We start from the raw sequence: 24,512 nt of genomic DNA on the forward strand, positions 1-24,512 counted from the left end.
TCAGGTCCATCATCACCAGTAGCACTGGGTATTTAAATTTTTCATGATTTAAATATCTTCTTATGCAGGGCGGTAGTGGCGCACGCCTTTAATCCTAGCACTTGGGAGGCAGAGGCAGGTGGATTTCTGAGTTCAAGGCCAGTCTGGTCTACAGAGTGAGTTCCAGGACAGCCAGGGCTACATAGAGAAACCCTGTCTTAAAAAAACAAAAAAACAAAAAAAAAATAAAAATAAAAATAAAAAAATAAAACAAACAAAAAACCAAAAACCAAAAAAAAAAAAAATCTTCTTATTAAGATGAGTGGAATGATGATCCCCGTTGCTTAGTGTTTGTATAATGATAAAATTAGAGAACCCCATGTGAAGAAGTCACAAAAGTACTTGTGGCCATGGGTGCCAGTAATCCCTTGGTAACAGCAATGGTGGAGTAAGGATGCTTTGACAACTAATCTTGGTTGTCAACTTACACCCGGGGAAGAAGGAATCTCAGTTGAAGAATTACCTCCATCAGAATGGCTTGTGGGCGAAATCTACGGGGTGTTTTCTTAAGACCTAATTGGTATAGGAGAGCCTGGCCCACAGTAGGCAATACCATTCCTAGGTAGGTGGGTCTGAGCTTGAGGGTCTGAGCTGTATAAGAAAGGTAGCTGGGGCTGGAGAGATGGTTTAGTGGTTAAGAGCACTGACTGTTCTTCTGAAGGTCCTGAGTTTAATTCCCAGCAACCACATGGTGGCTCACAACCATCTGTAATGGGATCTGATGTCCTCTTCTGGTGTGTCTGAAGACAGTGACAGTGTCCTCACATACATAAATAAATCTTTTTTAAAAAAGAAAGAAAGGTAGCTGAACATGATTTGGAAAGAAAGCCAAGAAGCAGTGTTCCTCCATGGTCTCTGTTTCATGTTCCTGTCTCTTTCAGAGTTCCCGCTCTGACTTCCCCCAGTAATGGACTGTCACTTGGAAAGTGGAAGATATAACAATCCCCCTCCCCCCCCCAGTTGTTAAACTAAGGCAGATGCTTACAGTTGCCTCTGGTCTCGGGTACATCCAGCATCAGTGAGCATATGGAACCCTGACTGACATCGGTCACATCTGTGTCCTGTCACACCTGGCTTACACCTGCATTGTCCAGAGTTGTCACATCCAGCACCGAGGGAACCTGTAGCCCACAAGGTGGGGAGAAGAAGAGAAGAAAAATAAGTATTAGTAAGGCATTAAAAAAAAAAAAAAAGAGCGTCTCCTCACGGGAGCTGCAGACACACTGAAAGATGTGCAAATCCACGGCTTTTAACAAGGAGCCTGTAGCATTTAAATCTCTACACTGTGTGGGACATTTTGACAAGTGAAGATGCCTGCTTCACAGAAAGAAGGGGATGACTTGAAGAAACAATTTTATTTACACATTTGCTCTGGCTTGACAATAGGGAATACACAGTGCCTCTCTCTCTCTCTCTCTCTCTCTCTCTCTCTCTCTCTCTCTCTCTCTCTCTCTCTCTCTCTCTCTCTCTGTCTCTCTCTCTCTCTTTTAAATACCATTTATAGGCATGCATGGAAATGCATGGAAATGCATGCCTATAAGCCCCCTGGAGGCTGCAGTGGAATGACTGACCACAGCAAGTTCAGTTAGCCTGGTCTACACACTGAGTTCAAAACTGGCTCAAGCCTTTGAAAACTCAAGGAGAAAACCCAATGACAGCATATTCGCATATTAGAATGAATGGCTTTCTCCCTTGGATCTAGCAACCAAAGGCCATCTTTTAGGGGCCTGTACTTGACTTGTGTGTATTTAGGCACACGTGTGGAGGCCAGAGGACCATCACCATTTCTCTTGCCAAGGCCAGGTCTTTAATTGGCCAGGAACTCAACAAGTAGACAAGGCTGGTCAGGATCCGTGTGCCCCTTCCTCCTCCCCAGCACCATGTTTACAGGCATGCGGCACCACTCCCAGCTCTTTTTCCCATGGCGTCTAAAGATCAAATGGAGGACCTGCCAGCAGTGTACTCACTGAGCTATCTCCCCAGCCCTGATGCCATAATTTTTTTTTAAAGTACACACAAGAACCCCTTAACCAAGAAGGTGTTCACTAACCAGGGGAAGCAGAAAACTTCATTTATGGAACATCTCCTGGTGGCTTGGTCACTGCCTTATGGTGTCTTGTTCGTGTTTTTCCAACAATGTACATTCACTATATTACATTGATGGGTTTAATAATGATGTTTTCGAGATAGGATCTCGTGTATATGAGGCTTGCCTATGATTCATTATGTAACCAGTGATGGCCCTGGACACCAGATCCCCCTGCACCTCCCAAGTGCTGGGATTGCAGGCGTGCTCCACCACTCCTGGATTATGCAGTGCTAGGGATTGAACCAAGGACTTCAAGCATGCTGGGCGATCGCCATCTAAGCTACAACCTCCCCTCATATGACATTTGGTTCAGGAACACCATGCCTTTGACTATATTAACTCCCCTACTACACCCACCTGCCGCCCCCCCCAGTTCCCCCTTCTAGCACGCTACTCCCCCTCCTCCCAGATAGTCCTCCTCCTATTCTCATGTCATCTGCATGTCTACATGCATATATGACCTAGGTTCCACATATGCGAGAAAAATATAATTTTCATCTTTCTGCGTCCTTCTCATATAAACTCCAGTTCCACCCATCTTTCTTCCTGTAAATAACCTAAGCTCATTCTTATCTGTGCTAAATAAAACTCCACCATGTATATATACCACATTTTTCTGTGGACAGACACTCAGGCTTATCTCAAAGATTAACTTCTGTGTGTAGCATCCTAATGACTCAGTTTCCCATGGGCGTGCTCTTACCCGTAAATGGGACCTCTGAGGTTGCATGGAGACAGCAGGAAAGAAAGGCTCAGGATGGGGTAGCAAACATTTCACCACTTCCAGCATAGGCCTGCTTACCACCCCAGTCTCTGCTCCATCTTCCCTCACCTAAACCATATGCGCACCTCCCCTCTCTGCCTCCGCACACTCCAGCCTCCATGCAGAGGAAGACAGAGAACATTTGCAGAGGACTATTCAGGGGTGGTGTATCAGATATCCTATATATTGGATATTTACATTACGACCCATAACAGTAGCAAAATGATAGTTATGAAGCGGTAACAAAATAATTTCATGGTCGGGGTCACCACAACCTGAGGAACATGTAAAGGGTTGCAGGGTTAGGAAGGTTGAGAAGCACTGGGTTAGAAGCTGGAAGACAAGAAAACAACCCCTGCTTTGAGTTCAACGGATCTCAGTTCTTCTAGCTCCGTGCCTCTGGGAAAACTGCTTACACATGAGTTCTTTTAAGGGAGAATGAAAACACGCCTCGAGAGGCGGTTGTAAGACTAAGCGCTAATATGGAAGAGGTGCCTAAGCCAGTGTCTCACATATAGTGGGCGCTTGAGAATGTAAGCACTACACTAATAGACCATTACAGTGTTAACAGTATAGTAGTGATTTACCCTAAGGCATCCTTCAGGCCTTCAAGGTTGGCATGGGACTGTTTGATGTCTCTAAATGAAAACATGACTAATTTAATTCACGTTCTAAAACAACAGCCCTGGGCTTTAAAAGTCCCTCACTAGTTCAGGGTTGTGTCTCAGGGAGTGTTCGCAGGGCTCAGGTAGATAATCTCTATGTGCATCTGGGGATGCGTGAGCGTGTATGTGCACACACACACACACACATGTGCATCTGGGGATGCGTGAGCGTGTATGTGCACACACACACACACACACACACATACACACATGAGAGAGCATGCGCACATGCATGTTGGGGATAGATATAGTTCATAGTACAGTATTTGCTCAGCATGTGCAAGGCTCTGGATTCAAGCCTCAACATTGTATTTACACATACATTCATACATGCATATACACTTACATTTAAAGATGTTTTAAATAATAACTGAAATATGCTAATCTGAGTAATACTGTTATAGATATGTAAAAAAAAAAAAGTAATGAAGGCAGAGAAGAAGCCTGGTGATACTGATGGCCACGCACCCCAAGAACTTGGGTGTCATGGAGGAAAGGCAAGCTCGCACATCCACAGTGTGTTTTGAAGGACCCGTGGAAGGCTAGCAGGACTTAAACATGTGACTAGCACTCAGCACTGTAACTGGGACCACAAAGTCATCCCCTAAAAAATAAGCTTGCTTCTGGCTGGGGAGATTTCAGGGGATAAAGCACTCACCTGTGGGGACCAAGGCTTGAGTCTCCAGCTCCTCACTGGGTCTCAGTGCCCAGGAGGCTGAACCTTCCCTATCTCAAGCCCTCCTCATACTGAGGTACTTGGAGACAAGGTCTCATTACACTGCACAGGCTGCCCTCGGACTAACTCTGTTCACAGGTGATCCTGAGAGCACGCTGGCTCTCCTGTTCATCAGAGACCCTGCCTCAGTAAATAAAGAGGAGCGCAATCAAGGAGGATACCCAGCAAGTTCTGGCCTCCACACCTCATGCACCAACCCTCACATACCCATGCCTACATACATAAGTACCCACACATATACATACCCTCACACACCCATGCCTACATACATGCAGACATACATACCCCACACATATACATACCACATCTGCACACACATGTACACTACACATGCAAAATCATAAGCTTATTTCTATACTTAGGAGAAATCTGTATGAAGGCCCAGCCATAAGTATCAGTCAACTATTGGCTTCATTTACTGCGCGTGACGTAATGGCATGACTTTTTTTTTTCTTTTTAAGACTTTAACATTTAATTTTATTTTATTTTTTGAATTTGAAACTGCTCTTCCAAATTCTTTCAAGCAATCCCTTGAAAATGGAAATGATTTTGCAGTTAATTGGGGGACTTAAATTACTCAGTAAGTTAACTTTAAAGCAGACCCATAATTCCACCTACTTGGGAGACTGAGGCAGGAGGATTGCCATCCCTAGGCCTGCTGGGTTGCAGAGCAAGTTTACTGACAGTCTAGGAAGCTTAATGAGACCCTGTCTCAAAGTAAAACAATATAAAGGGATGCTGGGATACAGTTCAGTGACAGGGCACTTGCCCGGCATGCACGAGGCGCTAGGGTCAGTCCTAACACCCCTTCCTCAAATCTGACTACTGGTTAGTGAGTGGCAGAGCCCAGGTATCGTTAGGAACAATAAGTAGGAGAAACAGTTAGCCCCACCAATGTGTCCCTCAGCCTAGGCAGTCGGACCTTAAACCCTTAGTTTCTTCATCTCTCCACAGGGAACGTGGGTGTGTGACAGGCATGGCCTGTCGAGGCTATGAAAATGTTTTGGAAAGTACAAAGCATTAGTCAGCCCTTAGGAAATCCAGGTTTTCTGAGGGCACCTGTCTGCCTTGGAGATAAACACAGTATTTTGATTTCTTTTTTTCATTCTTATGGAAGGCACAGGAAGGGCCTGTTCTGGGGCCAGAAGACCTGGGTTGTATTTGCAGCTCTTACAGTGCCTTGCTGGGAGGTCTCAGGCTGCTTATTAACTTTCTAGACCAACTTCTCTGCTCTTAAAAGATACTTTCAACGCCAGGCAGTGGTGGCGCATGCCTTTAATCTCAGCACTTGGGAGGCAGAGGCAGGTGGATTTCTGAGTTCGAGGCCAGCCCTGTCTACAGAGTGAGTTCCAGGACAGCCAGGGCTACACAGAGAAACCCTGTCTCGAAACCCCCCCCCAAAAAAAACAAAAACAAAAACAAAACAAAACAACAACAACAAAAGAAGATACTTTCAGATATCTTGGAGCTAAACTGGAGTTTTTAATAATAAGTAAAATGTTATCAAATCATTTTAGATCATATATATGGTCACTATGAGACTTCAGTCATGCCTGGATATTTTATTTTATTTTCTCTGTTTCTGTCTTTGTCTCCTCTCCCCCCTTGACAGAATTTCATGTAGCCCAGGCTAGCCTTGACCATGCTAAAGCTGGTCTTGAATTCCTGACCCTCTTTCCTCTCCCTCCAAAGGATTATAAGCTTGTACTATCACAGCTAGTTATGATATAATTTTCTAAAAGGTCAGTTTTTAAAAGGTCAGGTCAACCTCCATCTTTATAAGAGTATCTTTCTTTGACTTACACTTTACTAACTTGTGTTTAATTATTCTTACACTATAGTGTGACACAAATACCCAGATGACTTTTGAACTAATGAGAGGGAGCAGTGTAGAGGTGACATCATATGTCTCGAGTGACTCAGAGGGAGCCACATTGACAAGCTGTCTGGTCCCAAACTCACCACTGTGTGCTACGCTGTCAGCAAACCTAGGCTAAAGTCTTTGCTCTGGCCCCTAGCTCTGCAACCTTACACAGGCATCTTCCTGTCTCCTACCCTTATTTCTGAGATGGAAACCCTGTTCAGAAGGTTATCTGATTACTGCAGAAACAGATGCTAGATTTCAATCACTGTGTGTCTCTGCACCTCCCACTGTGCTCTCGTGAAGTTTCAGATGTCTCCAGAGAAAAAGAGACATGCTTTCTGGTACTGGGCAAATGGGAACCACACAGAGAGACAAATGAGAAACCTTTCCTTGCCTTTTCTGTTCAGCAGCTCATTCCTTGTCTCTGGAATTAGAACTTTGTGTTCTGCCCATTGAGTCTCTGGTTGCATGCTCACAGACCATTTTGTGGGGACAACTCAGCTCCTCTGAGTTGTACAATGAAGCGGCATGTTTTATGGGGATCTCGGCTCCCCCAAGAATCTCAAATACCCATTAAAACTGAATCATTTTTTTTCTGGTTCTTTCTTTACAAAGTCCTTTGGTTCATGATAAGAACTGAGAACTCTAAGAGGTTCTGGACGTCGGGTTAACTAAACACAGAACTAAAGAGATTGGTTTCAGACTGCATCCTAACAGCAAACCTAGGTGAAGCTGGGACTGACCCCAGATCTTCATCACCCCTGGTCATTCCAGTTTGCCAGAAGGTTCCTGACATCACTCCACTAACAACTCACCTTGGATACCCAAAAGCCTGTTCCGTTTCAGATTCTTCCAGCTGTAGCTGTGACTTGGTTCCACAAAGCTACGGCTTTACCCTGTAAGTGTGCATCGTGTTATATGTTCATAAATGCTTTCCCTCAAGGAGAAGCACTGAATCCAGGAAAGATAATAGACCAGTGAGGTACCAAAAAAAACCCCTCAGTATAACAAACCTCTGCTTCTCCCGGTGTGTTTACTTACTAACATGTGTACATTGTCTACCCATGATAAACACAGCCCAATGTGTGCAACAAGCACACTGGAGAAGATGCTGAAAACCAGTGAGAGAGAGAGAGAGAGAGAGAGAGAGAGAGAGAGAGAGAGAGAGAGAGAGAGAGAGAGAGAGAGAGCTTAAATCCCATAATAGCTAGCTGTTCTGTGAGCCCACCTCCCAGTTAGGAGCTGCCTATCTGGTGCTTGTTCCTTGTAAGCAGCACCTTTGGCAGCTCTAGTCCTTTTCTGTGGCTCTTCTGTCTGTGCTGTGAATGGCTAGCCCCCAGAACAACTGCAGAAACATGTCCTTACAATCCTTTACAAGTCTTTTTCTTCCTTTTTGTTTTTTGGTTTCTGAGACCGGGTCTCATGTAACCTAGGTGTTGTGGATAGTCCTGGTGCTATTTGTATTTTGATGCTAATTCCACTTTCCCAGAAGGGGCTGTGGATCACATACTCAGGTGGTTTCTTGTGAACCTTCTCTCCACCTTAACTTGTAAAATAAAGGCTAGAGCCAGCGATTGGGCAGAGAAGGGCAGGTGGAGCTGAAACGTTTCAGGGAGAAGGAGACAGAGAGAGCAGACAGAGGGAGAAGGAAGGAAGATGGAGGAAGAGGAGAACGATTCAGATTCCCTCCAGGTGGTTTTAAAGAGTCTCAGGTAGCTAGGAATATCTTATAAGGGATGGACAACTACAGGACAATGTCTTATCTAGGTGGGCAATTTATATCAGTATCAATTGGCTCTGAGTAAATTGTGTGGACGTCTTGTGAATTGAGAATTTATTGGTATATAAATCTGACTGATTAATAAAACAAAAAACAAAAATGGGGCTAGCCTTAGAGGCGGCAAGAGAGTAGCAGGGTATAGCACGGGCTGGTGCCACTCATTAACATTTCCTGCAACACCCAGGCAACCCTCTATGTGTCTGAGGATGACCATGAACTCCTCCTGATCCTCCTGCTTCTTCCTCCCAAGGGCTAGAATTATAGGCAGATGTCCTCACACCCAGCCAATGACTCTTTTCAACAGCCTGGTCAAAGCAAAGGTGGATGTGAAGAACTGTCACTGGGTGAGAGCACCTTCCTTTGTCCCTGGATCGTAGAGAAGTTAACCTACCTCCCTACCTACAAAAGTCGACAACCTGACTCTCAGGCGTGGTAACGTTTATCTGTAATTCCAGCTACTCCTTGAGCAGGAAGATCAGGAATGTAAGGCCAGCCTAGAGAATTTAGGGCTTATCTCAATATTATAAACATTTAAAGGGGGTATAGTTCAGTGGTAGAATGCTGGTCTAGTACATACAGGGCTCTGTGTTAAACTCTCAGTACCAAAAACAAAATATATGACTCTGCAGTAGAACTCAAACCAGCTGGCTCTGATGACCCTGGCTCCTTCCATTACCCCCAGGGGTAATTGCTAAAATGACCAATGTCTGGAGAGGGGATGGGCTGTGCAACATCTCTCTCCACTTGCTTGTTCCCTAATCCCTCCTTTCCCCTTCCCTCCGTCCTTCCTTCTTCCTTCCCTCAGTCTCCCCTCTCCTTCCTTCACCTTCTTCCCACCTACCTTTTGAGTGGCAGTTGCAGGGTAGGCAGCGATCTCTGTCTCGCTGCCGGTAAAACCCCTCCCTGCACCTCTCGCAGTGAACCCCGGCTGTATTGTCATTGCAGTTGAGACAACGGAACCCATTGCCTGTCTGTCGATCGAGCTCCTGATCAAAGATGCACTGCCGGGACTTCCCATTGCAATCACAGACTAGGGAAGAGGAAAGAGAGACACTGTCAGAAACAATCAAAGATCAGAACCTTCTCCCAGGTGGTTATCATCATTGAGGATGCATGGGCTACTGCTCATTGACTTCACAAAAAGAGAGTGATGTGGGCTATTGGGAGAATAATGAGGACTCTTGTTCTGCCTAAAGGAAGCAGCTGTTAGATAGTGCTGGGGTGATCGTTGCTTGGGAAATGTGGATTCAGGGTAACTAAACTGTCTAATTGCATAAGAGAAGCCAATAAGTGTAGGTGATATTTTTATATGAAACTTCATGGTTGGAAGAGCTGCAGAGAATTCACTGTAGGCATTGTATAAGCCAACAGAACAAGTTGGACTCTCATCCAACTCTCTAGAAGCTCATGATGTCCACCATTGAAGCTATACAACATTTGTCTTTGTACAGTGTCAACGCTGAGTGGCTGACACGACCCTCTGGATTGGTTCTTCTCATCCTCACTTGTGTCTTGTATGTCCCTTCTAAAGCCTTGTCAAAGAAAACCGGCATCCAGTGTTGGCCAGCTCTGTGTGGTTCTAAATAAAAGTCATACATGGCAATACTTGACATAGTATAGTATCTGAAACACAGTAGACACTCAAAACATTTTAATCCTGGTTTATTAGAAAAGGTGATGAGCCTTAAAATCCCAAGAACTGAAACATTTCTTTGAACAAACTACCTCTCCGTCTTGGGTTTGTGGCTTCGACTCAACCCCTGGGCTCTGTATACGCTAGGTAAGCATCCTACCAGTGGGCTGCGTCCTCAGCGCTTTGGGCAAATGCTTTGACATTTTCATCCTGTTTCCTCTTCTATAACTGTGGAACAGGTCAGCCTCCTGGCTCCCTTAAGAGGATCCATCTGAATAAGGACCAGCCAGTGCCCTTGCATGGGCTCTTTTTCCTTCTTCAGAAGAAACAGGTTAGAAACAGCACTGAAAGGTTAAGAAACTTGACCCAATAAAGAGCTGGGGTCTGAAGCCAAACCTTTCCATGCTCCTTTCATTGGTCATATAACCTTGGTGTATGACGCAAAGCCTTGGTGTGTGTGAAGCTGTTTTTGGAATGTTGAGAACTATGATTTATCCAGAGTGCTAACCATAAAGCCTGCAAAGGTTCCGCATGTGCTGAGCACTATCCTGTGCAGGCCCCGTGTCCATCTCTGAAGCCACAAAAGTTCTGCCATGAATCTCATTGGCTTCCTCAATATGTGACACCAGCCCAGAGCTACTCTGTGTCTTTTAAGTTTTATTATATATGTGTTCATGCTTTTATGTGTGCATGATACTGCATGCATTTAGAGCACAGAGGACAGTCAGTTCTCCCTCCTTCTTCCATATGGGACCCAAGGATCAAACTCAGGTCCTCATGCTTGGCACCAAGTGCCTTTACCTACTGGTACCTTGATCCATGATCAAGGGTTTCTGGGACTTTACACCCATGAGCTCCACTGATCTTCCCAGTTTTAACCCTTCTGTTTAGGGCATGGAAAAGTGAATGCTCAGAGCAGGTGTGCATCTTGCCTTTGTTGGGGATTGGTTTCAATGCTTTGAATTATTCCGGCCCCCAAAATCGGGAAGCTCTGTATCCCAATGCTAAAGGTCCTTGTCCCCAATTGGTTGGTTTTTTGTTTGTTTGTTTGTTTTGTTTTTTGGATTTGGTTTTTTTGAGACAGGGTTTCTCTGTGTAGCCCTGGCTGTCCTAGAACTCACTCTGTAGACCAGGCTGGCCTCAAACTCAGAAATCTGCCTGCCTCTGCCTCCCAGAGTGCTGGGATTACAGGTGTGCACCACCACCTCCCGGCCCCCAGTTGGTTTTTGATTGATCAATAAAGAGACAACTGCCAATGACTGGGCAGGTAGACTGAGCTGGGACCTTAAGATGTGTGCAGGTTAGGAACTGGGAGAAAGGACGAAAGAGAATCACCATGACTCAGGTGAGAAGGATGGACGAAAGAGCTGCCCGAGAGAAACCCAACCAGCCATGTAAGGGTTCAGATAAGGGGCCACTGGCCACTTCTCCTATTGGGCCTGGGGTAGCAAGAGAAGGTTTAGGAGTCTCAGGAGCACTGGAGGGGAGCATTTGCCAGCAGGGGAAGGTTTAGGAGTTCCCAGCCTTTGAGCAAATCACAGCATGTCAAAAATGAACTTTCTGTGTGTGTGTATATGTGTGCGTGTGCGTGTGTGTCTTGCATGCATGAATCCAAAGAGCTCCTGGGCAGGTGTGCATGTGCAACCCACCGGGAGCCAAAGCAGTGTAGCCAGCTACCCTATATGCCTCAGACTCAGAGATCCATTGCCTCTGCCTCCTGAGTGCTGGGATTAAAGGTGTGCACCACCACAACTATCCCAAAACCCACTTTTCAATCTCTATTTAAAAGGCAAAAACATAATCTACACATCAAATGAGGTACAAGAAGAAAGGAAGAGTGGCCCCTTGTTCTGGAAAGACTCAGTGAAGCAGTATTCGGCAAAACCAGAACGGGGAAGTGGGAAGGGGTGGGTGGGAGGACAGGGGGAGAGAAGGGGGCTTACGGGATTTTCAGGGAGTGGGGGGGCTAGAAAAGGGGAAATCATTTGAAATGTAAATAAAAAATATATCGAATAAAAAAATTTTAAACAAACAAACAAAAAAAACCCAAAACAAAACAAAAAAAAAAAAGGCAAAAAATTGCCTATAGTACTTCAGGGACTGAACAGCTCAGCTTGTAACAGAGTCCTGCTCTGAGACGGGACACCTTTATTCCAAGGACAAAAACCAACATTTTCATTGAGTTTACAGTGTACTGAATTTGTTCCCAATTCAAACTGCCTGAGGTGTTTGCTTTTTGTTTTTTCCCACAGAACCACTGCCAAGTTGAGTCTTTCCCAACTACTACTGGTGAAACTGATTTTTTAAATCTCCAACAGATGTGCCACACAGCTGTCACGTGCCGTGAAATTTCTACCGAGGAACGGGTACGCCCATCATATGTGTTCTGCACACCAGGCAGCTGTCCCTGCAAGGCTCTTCCGCTGTGCCATCCTATGAGCCAGCATCCTTCCCGCCCCATGCTCCCAGGAGCTGTCTCTAAGCAACTACACACGCCACTCTGCTTCTCTAATTCAGAGCATACTGTCATTTTGTTTTTGAGACGGGGTCCCAGATAGCCCAGGCTGGCCTGGAACTCAATATGAGCGGAAAATGACTGCGCACCTCTGAGCCTTCTGCTCTTGTCTTCCAATTGTTAGGACAATAGGTATTTGCCACCACATCCCAAGGACACACTTCACCCAAGGGTCACATTGGCTTTGAGGGTCTGCGTGGCCTGAGAACCTGGTGACAATAGTCCCAGGAGCCTTGCCTGCAGGACTCTTCAGTTGCCAGGCTGGGTTGCGGTTACACAACCTGCGCTACATTGAGGCTTTAAGCCAGACAATGAGAGGGAAAGTCATCCTGTTGCGTCTTCTGCTTACAGCTTCTTCTTTCTGCTCTGGTCTTTGCTAAAACCATGGCTTCCTTCAAATTTAGACTGTGTCCCTAAAACTAATAACTACTCACTCTCTCAACCAGGAGGGAAATGAAATCATATTTTAAGTTCTAGAATATTCTTACAACTGGGATTAATAAAATGAACATGATGCAGCTCGGAGACCATTTCCTACTGAATAGCACCATGAGCTCACGGTGGCCACAGGGCACCCACCAGGCTGACTGAGGACCAAAGGCAAAGTGGCATTCACCTTCCAGGGACAGTGGCAAGCAGCCAGCCAGGGCGAAGGGCTACTGTAGTCAGGGTTTCCACTTAGGCATTTCAAATAAAATAGAAATCTGGATTTGTGTAGGAAATCTATTGCATTTTAAATGTTTGCCCAAATTTAATTTTTTTTTTAAACAAAGCTACATTAAGGGTAAAGGGCTGTACTGTGTGTGTGTCTTACTATGAACAGACAGGAAATAGGAAAATTAAAGCCCTGGGGTAATCATGTAGGGCTAGAAGCTGGTCCACAGCAGCTGTTTAGTATTTGGAACAGAACTAAGAAGTGGATGCTCTTTTGAATTTTAGGAATCCTACTGCAGCGTGCGGAGGTTCACACCTGTAATTGAGGAGCTGAAGGAGGATCAATGGGAGTTCTTGGCCAACCTGCGCTATATAGTTCCAGGGCAGCCTGAGCTACAGAATAAGGTTCTGTTTTAAGGAAGGAAGGAAGGGAGGAAGGAAGGAAGGAAGGAAGGAAGGAAGGAAGGAAGGAAGGAAGGAAGGAAGGAAGGCAGGCAAGCTAGAAGTAGATGTAAAGTAGATATATATAAAAGCTTAGTAACCTAGGACTCTGGTTGGATCGGATATGGACATCCTCTCCCCAGTGATGTACGTGGCAGCCTAGCTCCTTTACCTGTGCACACTGTATAGCCACAACCCTCTCCAAACAATGTACCAGATACCCTGCCCTACCCCTGCATCAGACTACATGCACACCCTTCTCCGAACAGTAAGATGCTTCTCTTTCCCTACACAGCCATCAAGCTAAGTCAGCTTCTAGTCAAATATATTATCTGTTCTCAATGCATCTAGGTGTGAGGAACGGAAAGACTGCTCCAGCCGGAGCTGTGTTTTGGTGCATGCACAGAAAGGCAAACTTTGTCTGTAAGTGAATTTTCAGGGAAAAATTCCTATACTTACCATATTATGCCAGCATACTGTGCATACATATGACTAAACTCAGAAGCATTATAGGAAGGGACATACACAATAGAAAAGTGGTTATATGACTGTATCAATCTAAATAGAAAACTGCCTATGCTAAATCTCCAATGTCCCTCTTCTCTTGAACTCCAAAAGGAAACTCCAAATCAATTCTGAACAATAAGCGCCTGACCCCAACACCGCTCCTGCAGACAGAAGCCTGCGTTTCTACCATTTAAAGAGCTCTCTCCATCCCCACGGATCTGCACACACATTGAGAACACAAGCTATCATCATTATTTCCTATTCTTCTCCATGGGCATCCAACTTAGCTCAGTCTTAGAGAAATAGACCTAAATGGAAGCCTACAATACAGTCGGAAATAAGAGGAAATTCTAAAAATGTCTTTTTTATTATTATACGTTCCTTCCCTTATGATTAGGCGTGTTTAAATTTTATGCCTGGAATTTTTTTTTCACTTTTAGTTTTCAAACTTGTTGCTGTTCTCCCAACTCCGACCCAGCTTCAAACATTGCCCATATACCTTCCATCTTTCTCTGGGAGTCCCCGACACACACACACACACACACACACACACACACAAACAGTGGCAGTGCAAGTGAGACACATCTCGGACACCCAGCAGGCCTACCCACAGTCCTTTCAGTCCCGTTTAGTCCACTCTGGACAAATACACACGGAGCATCTAACATGCGCCAGGCTATTCCAGGCTCCGAGATGCAGTAGCAGCCAACAACACTACATATGTCTAGCTCTCAAGGAGTCTGCATGGCAGGTCACCAAGATAAAGGAGTAACACACAAAGCATATTAGGATAGTGACATTTATTAAGGAGGCATATAAAAGCCAGCGGGCATGGATATATATAATATTGTATATACTCACTAAACCCTATCACATCACCCATGTTTTCCAATTTCCCCATGAGCGGGCCTGGGTCAGGAGTCAGCGTTAAGATATCATTAAGGGGATGGAACCGTCGTTCCATCAGAAAAGTGCTTGTTATGCAAGCATGAAGACTTGAGTTTTATCCCCAGAACCCACATTAAAAATATGGGTGTGCTGGCACACAGTTGGAATCCCAGCACTGTGGAGGCAGAGCTGGGTTCCTGGGGCTTGCTAGCCAGGTAGACTAGCCTAATCAGCGAGTCTTTGGTTAATGAGAGATTGTCTCAAAAAAAAAAAAAAAAAACCAAACAAACAACAAAAACAACATAAAAAAACCAAACCATCTCCTGAGGAACAATATTATCCTCTGATCTCTACATGCATGCAAGTACACATGCATACAAACACATACACCCAACTTAAATATATAATATATATATATATATGCATACATACAGATAGGTGGGTAGATAAATAATAGATTAATAGATGATAGATTGATAGATGATAGATAGATTAATAGATGATAGATGGATTGATAGATGATAGATTAATAGATGATAGTTGAATGGATATATATATGATAGATAGATAGATAGATAGATAGATAGATAGATAGATAGATAGATAGATAGGTGATAGATAGATATAGATGTGAAACACTGCATGAGAAAACACAAAATCAGAGTTAGAAAACTGGCTCAGCAAGTAAAGACACTTTGCCACCAGACATGACAACTCGAGCACAGTCCTTGGACCTTACATTGTGGGAGGAGAGAAGTGACTTCCATAAATTGTCCTCTGACTTGCACATATGGGCTGTGGCATGTGCAGCACCCCCTGCCACACACAAAGTGAGAGAGATAGAAAGACAGAGACAGAGAGACAGAGAGAGAGTTAGAGAACTCAATGAGGAGGAAAAAACCCTCACAAAATGAAAAGCACACGTGACCCTGGGACATAGGATTCAAAACCAAACTGTCACTACGCTACATCCCAGTCATTATTTCTTCGCCTATTCATTCACACCACACCCTTTCCAAGCCGCAAACATCTCTTCAGGTTTCATTAGCGTCTCTGTCCCCTCAGCCAGCCAGGTTCCCCCCACAGATAAAGGAATGCAATTCATCAAGTTCACCTCCAGCCCTAAACAAACACTTCTGAACTGGAATCGGTTTACAAAGATTTTCACGTATTTCTGTAGGTCTGGTAAAGCGTGGGTGGTACCTGGGTCTGTGTGCTGCACGCTGCTTCTCAGCTGCTTACGTGCGTATTATAGTGATAACTGTAATAGCTTGGTCACTGACCCTCAAAGTGCTCCTTAGGAGAGACCGCCAGGCAGCCAGACAGCAGGGTAGTCTGCTCACTACCACCCACGCTCTTCAGGAGAGCAGATCAAAGGAGCTCGAACCCCTCCTTAACATTGGAGCCTGAAGCCTGGAATCCCTCTGGGCTCTTCCTAGCACTCCCACCCCTCACTAAACAAGGCCTCTGACAAGTCAGGACAGGAAGCTAAGGGGCAAAGGCTGTTTCCAAGCCTTAGACTTAGGAGAATGAAAGGAAACAGAAAATGTTTCCTAAGGCTGTACTTGGGGCAAGGAATAATCACCACTGGTGGGCTCAGGTTCATCCAGTACTCATTTTAAACTCCCCATGAGAAAATATCACCGTTTGGAGCAAGCAGCTACCAGAGAGTGTACCAATTTGGCAAACATCTGATTGGCAGTGCCAAAAAGAGCCTCTCTATTGTGCAAAACTTAAAAGCCAGCTCTGAGTCAGGTGTGGGGCTTAGGCCTATAATTCCAATAATCAGGACACTGAAGCAGGAGGACTGTTGTGAGTTAGAGGTGAGCCTGGGCTACATAATAGAATCTGCCCCAGACACACAAGACACAACAAAACCGCACAAAAATGAATAATATATACACTCAGCTTTTCACCAGGGTACAGTGTGTGAAGTCACTGTGCTTGTTAGTGGCTTAAAGGGAATACCAAAATGAAAATATACACACTCCTGTAAAAAAGAAAAAAGAAAAACCTGTATATTTGGCTCATGTCAGCTCTTCCTGTGACTCCCTTTCTCTTGTTCCCTGGGTCTCAACACCTAGATCCTTGCACAAATTCCGGAACCCTGAGCTCTTCGCTGCCTCTGGCCTTCAGATTTGCCATTTCCACAGAACTGGCTGGGTGCCCTAAGAAACATAAATCAGACTATACACTGCTCACGACCTGCAGTGGCTTCTCTCTCCCTGCTGGAAGCAATCCTCACCACATGACCACAGAGCCCGCCACTTCCATATATAGCACATCTGTGGGCATTATCCAGTTCGCGTCTAGAGTTTCTCTCTTGTCTCTTCCTGCTCCAGGGCTTGGCACTATCGTTGATAGATGGGATAGATGGACAGAGAGAAGCAAGAGAGAGGGCAGAACAGGAAGCGGAAGGAAGGGGAGTGTGGGTGTGATACAGGCAGGCTGACTGTAAGAACACCATTCAGGAGCTGGCGGGATGGCTCACTGGGTAGCGAAGACTGCTGCCAAGTCTGAAGACGTGAGTTCCATTCACAGAACCCACATGGTGGAAAGAGAAAAATACCTCCTACAAGTTGCCCTCTGACCTCTCTACATGCTCACATGTAGAGTGTACACAGCACAGATACACATGTACACATAAGGCACACACACTAATAAAAAGAATAGGCAAGTTATATAAAAACAGAAAAGTCAAATAAAAAACCTGAACCTACAGAGACCTACAGAGAAATCACAAGTCCAGGAATGCGCTTTGACATTTCCCGAAGTGTAGGGCTGGGGGTGTCACTCAGGGATAGGTCATGAAGACTCCTAGGTTTCACCCCAGGAACTTCACAGACATTCCCCCAATAGAATACACATTTGTTGTTGTTTCTGTTTGACATTCACTGTGAAAATGGCTAATATTTCAACCCAAAAAACATCCACAGTGAGACGAGAAAAGAATCTAGATAGGAAGGTATTTTCAATTAAAGGGAGGTCTGGAATTTTCAGACGGGTTGCCTCCAACACCAGAGGAACTATCTCTGTCCCAGGCTTACCATCTCTCCATGGCCTGTGAGGCAGCAGCCACAGATGGGCAGCAAGCCAAGGGCTTTGTGAAGGAGGGGGCAGGCAGGGGTGTGCAGCAGGCTGACGGATGGCATGAGCTCAGCAGGCCCTGATGGGGCAGCCGGCCCTGTAAGCCGTACTACCTCAGAAGCTAGGCATCTGAGCGAGCGGCAAGTTTGAACCTGACAGCCTGTGCTGGCCAATGTTCCCGAGAGCCTCGCTCCTGCTGCCGGTTCAGCTGCTGGGTACAGGTCTGCACAATAACTTACAGTGATCTCCTGTGACTGAATCCAAGTAGGAACATTTAAGGTTGACACTGAGTTGTCTTCTTGATTTTGGGAAAGGTGTCTGCCTTCTACCTCCTTTCCTGCCTCCTGGGTTCCCTTTCTGAGACATCAAATCCTTCCTCTGCTTTTCTCAAACCCTCTTCTCTTAGGCAGCATGTGTCCTATCACGCTATCAGGTGTCCTCCTGGCCCTTGATCTCCACAACCAAGTCTTGTTGGAGCTTACCTTTCCCCAACTCCAGCTGCTGGGTTCTCAAGACTCAGTCCTGAGCTTTCCTGACTGCTCCCTCCATAACACTTTCCTGATCGCAGTCAAGACAAGGTTTCCACAACCACTGTAGGTGTCACCTTCCCAGCACAGTTCCCCAGGCCAAACCTCATCCCCAACTTTAGCCATCCACTCCACTTCTGAGCTGGTTATATCGTTGGACAAAACCCATTTAAAAGCTAAAGTCAGAAGCTAACCATGGTGGCAGACACTTAGAAGCCCCATACCAGGGAGGCTGAAGCAGGTAGAATAAGAGTCTGAGGAGCCAACCTGAGCTACACAGAGACACCCCATCTCAAAACAGCAGATAGGCAAACAAATGTCAACAATAAAACCCCTTTGCTTCAAGTTAGGTGGCTTGAAGCCAACCTTAGAACCCCAGAGACAACCTTCTTAGCTGCCACTAATCTGTCCCACACCAGTGTTTAACCCACCAGAGAGCTCAAGTGCACCCAAGTCTGTCTCCGCTATGAACATTCTCAATCCAACCCTGAGCAAGTCAAGGCTGACCGATTTTAATGACTTCAAGAAGCCCTTCTTGCTTCCTTCCACTAACTTGGCAGCCAGAACGTCCTGCCAAAATATAAATTTTCTTGACTCCTCTATTTAAAGCTCTCTAATGCCAACATTTTTCTCTAAGATTATAAATTAGAATTCCTTCACATTGCCTACAAGGGAAAACATGATCTGGTCCTATTTTTTTTTTCAGCCTAGTTTTGCAAAATTCTCATCTGAGAAGTGACTATCTATATCTATCTATCTATCTATCTATCTATCTATCTATCTATCTATCTATCTATCTGTCTGTCTGTCTTTCTATCTACTTACCATCTATCTTCTGTGTATATGTGTATGTATATATCTTTCTATCATATATCTTCTATTTATATATGTAGGTGCGCATTTATCCATCTATCTATCTATCTATCTATCTATCTATCTATCTATCTATCTATCTATTACAGCGAAGACTCAGCCTACTGGTCTACCACAGAGCTAATCTCAGTCCTTCCATTCATTTTTTTTTTTTTTATTTTGACAGCTTCGTGCGCATTACCCGTTTGTTTTGTATTTGCTCTAAGAGCCCAAACAGGCCTTGAAATTGTAGTCCTTCTGCCTCACTTTCCCAAGGAGCTGGGTTTGAAGGACTTCTAGCAGTCTGACTTATCCTGTTTAGTTGATATCCTTCTTTCCTATGCTTCTCACAACTCTTGCTTTGTAAAGGAAAACCATCATGGGGAAGAGCACTGAGTTAAGGCAAGAAAATCTCAAATAGCTCTTTCTTTTGTTCAAAGAAATTACACTAAACATTTGATGTTAATTTATCCTCTTGGACACCTCCCCTACTTCAGAATCAAAGGACTGGTCCCCTATAGCAAACCCTCCCCCACTTTTTTGCAACCCTTTTATAATACTGTCAAGCAAGGGTCCTCTCCCAATAGTTCTGACTATGCTGGTGTAAAATGCAACTGAAAGAAAAGGGAGGGAGACAGGGACAGAGAGAGGGAGGGAGAGAAAGAATAGAATTCAGTTAAATGTATGTCTGCATGCATGCATGTATATACATATGGATGGATGGATGGATAGGATAGGTGGATGGATGGACAGATGGATGGATGTATCGACTGTCATCCCCATTTCCAAGAATTCTATCAGTGGAAGAAACTTACTTGGGCTGAATTGGAAAATAGGGATTAGGCTGGGAACACTTACTTCTTTTTAAAACACCTGCCACAGGCTGGCGAAGTGCAAGAGCAAAGATCAGAGGCATCCTTTCAGTGGGGCCCTGTCCTAATGTGCTCTTAAATGCATTTTTACAAATATTCAAATCACACAATCCTTAGGAAATTCTGAAACAAAATACACCTGTCAGTTGTCATTTGGTATCAACTGCATCAGACTCTTTGATCCTGTCTGAACTCAGACTTCAGATCAGAGCTACTTAAGATGAAAACATGACCTTCTGCCATGCTTATGTGTGATAATGAGATGTTCATAAAGATTTCCTAGTTTTAAAATCTCCTCTATGAGAAATCTCTTTCTGAAATCTGAATAAATATTCAATCTAAGTAAATAAAACAAAGTATGACTAGATCATCCTTCAAACTTGTCTTGAACTTTATGGCTTAGTGTTCGAATGTCTGCTTCCAATTTAATCCCTTTAAAGAATGATACAATTTAGTTTATAATTAGAATATGGGTATTTCCCTCACCAAGAGATCTTTAACGGAATTCCATTTTTCTCTCTCTCCTCCACTTTTTTTTCCACTTGCATTTTAGGCCAGCATAACCTGGACTTCTGAGATGTCCCTTGCTTGAGCCATGTGCTGTCCGTACGGTGTGGTTAAGGCCACAGTAGGACACAGAGGATATACATGGCTTGACGTCTTCTCACTCCAGCACTCCTGAATGATAGAACATGAGTAAGTCTCTTCAACTGTAAACAGTCCACAGTGACCAAGAGACGAGGAGATGACCGTCGCCACACTCTGCTTTTGAATAATTATGCACTAAGGAAGGTCCCCACCTTCACTATCAGTGCATTACACATATTGTCACAACTTAGGCTTGGAATCGTGTGTAGCTTGCAGGTGACTCAGCCTGGTGACCTGGAGTTCTCACCTGGGGTGCCTCCCATAACACCTCATAAGGACACCAGAGCCCCAGCAGACAAAATTTTCCCCTAAATCCCTTACTGATTTATTTTTATGAGCAGTAAGTTTTCATAGATAAATATCAGTTTCTGGCTATCACTACATCCCTATACATATATGCTTAAGTAAGTATGTGTCTACTATGAACTGTGATACGTCTCAGTTTTATCAAAAGAACAGTTGTAATTATTGTACCTTTATGAGGTCTGGAAAATGTGCATAAAGTGCACTTGTAAGAATCCTACTTGAAAAATCTAAACTTGTATTGCTTGAAGTCAGAAGAATCAATTAATAGGGTCTTGGAGGCTCAGCTACATGTGTACAGCCATCAAGGGAAGTAACAAATAGCCAAAGAGAATGGACCATAGATACTCCACCAGGCAGTAGAAGCGACAAGTCCTATTTGTCAGTGGGGTGAGCACACTGCTTCTCCACTTCTGCTTCTTAGTCACACGAGCTGTAGCCTTGCCTTAGGTCTCCACAGAGCTCAGAAGGCAAAGATTCCTACCACGTCCTGGATGAGGCAGGAGCACAGGATAGGATCAACACGGATCCATTGTTATGGGAGAGAAGATGAAACCAAGACGAGAAAGGGTCTTCGAACGTTGGGAATCCACTTTTACCAAAACCAAAGTCGGTGGTGAACACAGGACACCAGGTACTCACATAGTGCACAGACATACATGCAGATGAAGCACCCACACTCATAAAATAAAAGTGTTATGTATGTATTTATGTGCACATGTGTGTGCAGGTATCCTCAAAGACCAGAACTGGGCATCAGATCCCTTGGAGCTAGAATCATGGGCAGTAGTAAGCATCTGACATAGGTGCTCAGAACTGAACTCAGGTCTTCTGGAAGAACAAACAACTTCTGCTCTTAACCTCTGCACCATCTCTTTAGCCACGGAAATCAACTTAAATGAACACCTACAGCAGAAGGGGAAGACTCCAGCCATGTATCGGCTGCTGGAGGAACAGCCACCACACTCTTCTTTTACAGATGTGCTGTGAAGAAGCACATGTTTGCTCAGTAGGGAGGGGTGTCTGCAGACGCATAGTCACCCACAGGCACCGAAAAAGACAGCTTTTGGCTTTGGAGGTGATTCAAACATTACATCATCTATCTGGGGCTTATGTTACAACATAGCCCCAGGAATGCCTCAGTAATCTGCTAAGCTCCATTTGTGACTAAATTAGAGAATTCCAGAATCCTGAGGCTCCTGGACTGCTCCGAGAGGGGTGATTCCAGTCTGGCCCCTTACCTTGCAGATTTCCCCAGGAAAAGAACAAATGTCAGTATGGTTGAACTACTGAGGACTTAAATGGGAAACATATTCCCGGAATTGTCTCAGTGGGGTAATTTCATACCCTGACTTTCCCATAAATACAATCACAGGTCAACAGTTTCATCTACCGCTAGAGCTAAATCAACTGCCCTAGTTTAGGATGTCAAAATGAATGTCCCCAGGGGACTCACCAGCTCACACTGCATACCAAGTTTCTACCCCTGTTTACTGTATATTTATGGACTTTTCAATTTACCAAAAATGATTCCTAGGGACAATGTCACATTTAAGTCCTTTAAAAAAAATATTACATGCTATTTTTTCAATGACTTAAGTGTTATTTGGGGGAAGACATTAAGCTAAAATATCCTCACTCAATATACTGGATACTTACCACTAAGAAAAATGCCAAGTCGTCTAACACCTTGTCTCTTATCTTACAATCATGAGTGTTGGAAGCTGTCACAGATAAGTTCAAGGTGACTGTACTCTGAAGATCACAACGTGCTCCAGAAATTCTTAAACCCTTTAACTGTATTAAAAACCCAGTACTTTCAACTGACAATAGAAAGAGATTCAAAGCCAGGCTCCAGATTCAGTAGCTCAGACCTAGATCCTCAGCGCTCAGAAGATAGAAGCAACAAGTCATGAGCTCCCTGGACCACACAGGGAAACCCTAGCCCCGCCTCCTCACAGAAAGGTTCAACAGAATCACATCTCAAGGTATTTGAAGTAAGAAACTGTATAGAAGTGGCTTTAAGAAGGCAAGCATCTGGATTCTGAGTCTGAGTGGGAGTTACCTCATGAATGCAATTGTTTTATGAAAGACAAACAAGTCCTAAGTATGTCACTTTGTATATTATATGATGTTAAATATATTTGTATGACTCACTAAGTTAAACACAAAGAGACAGATGTTTACTACATATTCACCACTAAATGTTCTCAAAATCAAGCTGGCCAGAACATTTGGGGTGGGGGTAAGAGAGGAGAGATTCAACTTTCATTCGAAAGTTCAAGGCCACCTTACATGTTTCGTGCATGTTCTAGGGAACAACAGGTTTGATAAGTCTCTATGTGATATGTTCTGGTGAACATAAGCAAGGAGGGCCGACATGAGAGCCAGGATTGAAATTCTAATCTGGTTCCGGTTTTTGTCTAATGTTTTACCTTTGTTGTTGGGTAAATCGTGGAGCAGGATGGCCTGACCGGACGGATGCTTAGCACATTTCCTAGGCTGTTGAGAAGAGATGAAAGAGAAGCTCTAGAAGGCCCTAGAGATACAATGTAACAGGGCCTCACAGGTTTATCAGGTACTTGGTGGGTCACCAAGTTAGTTACATTGTACCTTGTGAGTTTCCGTAGTCTCTCTCCCCTTGGGTGTTTTCTTATCATCATCTCGCCCTTGAATTGTTGCAGTGGCCTTTTATTTGGCTCTCTTTACTTGACTCCATCCTCTGAGCTCCGCAGGGGCCCCTCTAAAATGTGAGCACACTCAACCATTCCTGCCCACTAACTCTCTGCAACATTTCTTGGCTTACAAGCCTACAGCAGACAGCTCGTCATAGCCAGATTCACAGCTACTTTTCTACCACACTCCTCTCTGTATCTTGATCATCTCTAGCCATACCTCCCCCAGAGATGTGACTGGGGACACATGCCACAGTCTCTCGCCAAGGTATAAACACATACCATACCGTGGAGAGAGACTGTGGCATGTGTCCCCTACTCATTACTGTGCATCTGAATTCACGGCACCTGTACTCCAGACTCTCTGAAGATGTGTGGATGGAGACAGCTGTGCAAGGCAGCTCACGATAACAGTCTACAAGCTTGTTTTCATTCAGCAGATGAAGAATTAGACTCCGAGCAGTTAAAGAGCCCAGAACATTACTGTGATGGTTTGAACAAGGATGACCTCCATAGGTTCATGTATTTGAATGTTTGGTTCTGGGATGGTGGACCATTTGGGAAGGAACAGGGGGTGTGGCCTTGTTGGAGGAGGTGTGTCACTGGGGGTGACTTTGAGGTTTCAAAAACCGCCAGCCAGGCCCACTCTCTTTCTCTGCATGTTGCCTACTGATCAGGATGTCAGCTCTCAACTACTGCACCCTGCCCTGATGATAATGGACTCACCCTCTGAAACTATACGCAAGCCTCAATTAAATGTTTTCTTTTATAAGCTGCCTTGGCCATGGGGTCTCGTTACAGCAATAGAACAGTGACTAAGACAGGCATTAACAAGTGAATAAACCAAAAATTTTTGCCAGGTCAGGCTGACTCTAAAGCCAGTGTTTTAGCTGAGACCAACCCTGTAAGTCTCGGTAATTATATCTTAACCATAATTTCATCTGTAAGAAACAACCAGGAAGCAACATCACAAC

The 24,512-nt window shown here is 44.5% G+C and overlaps 1 protein-coding gene across 2 annotated transcripts in view; it reads right to left on the minus strand.

The window, feature by feature from the left end:
- Positions 1-24,512, minus strand: part of Lamc2 (laminin subunit gamma 2) — an 80,303-nt gene that overhangs the window by 37,503 nt on the left and 18,288 nt on the right. For both annotated transcript variants that reach the window (XM_052200731.1, XM_052200730.1), the window contains exons 4-5: positions 8,778-8,966; positions 1,025-1,160 (exon numbers count right to left, since the gene is read on the minus strand). In XM_052200731.1, coding sequence (XP_052056691.1) covers positions 1,025-1,160; positions 8,778-8,966 — 325 coding nt within the window. The remainder of the gene's footprint in view (positions 1-1,024; positions 1,161-8,777; positions 8,967-24,512) is intronic.

The sequence above is a fragment of the Apodemus sylvaticus genome, chromosome 12 (genome assembly GCF_947179515.1).
Source record: "Apodemus sylvaticus chromosome 12, mApoSyl1.1, whole genome shotgun sequence".
NCBI classification, from domain to species: domain Eukaryota; kingdom Metazoa; phylum Chordata; class Mammalia; order Rodentia; family Muridae; genus Apodemus; species Apodemus sylvaticus.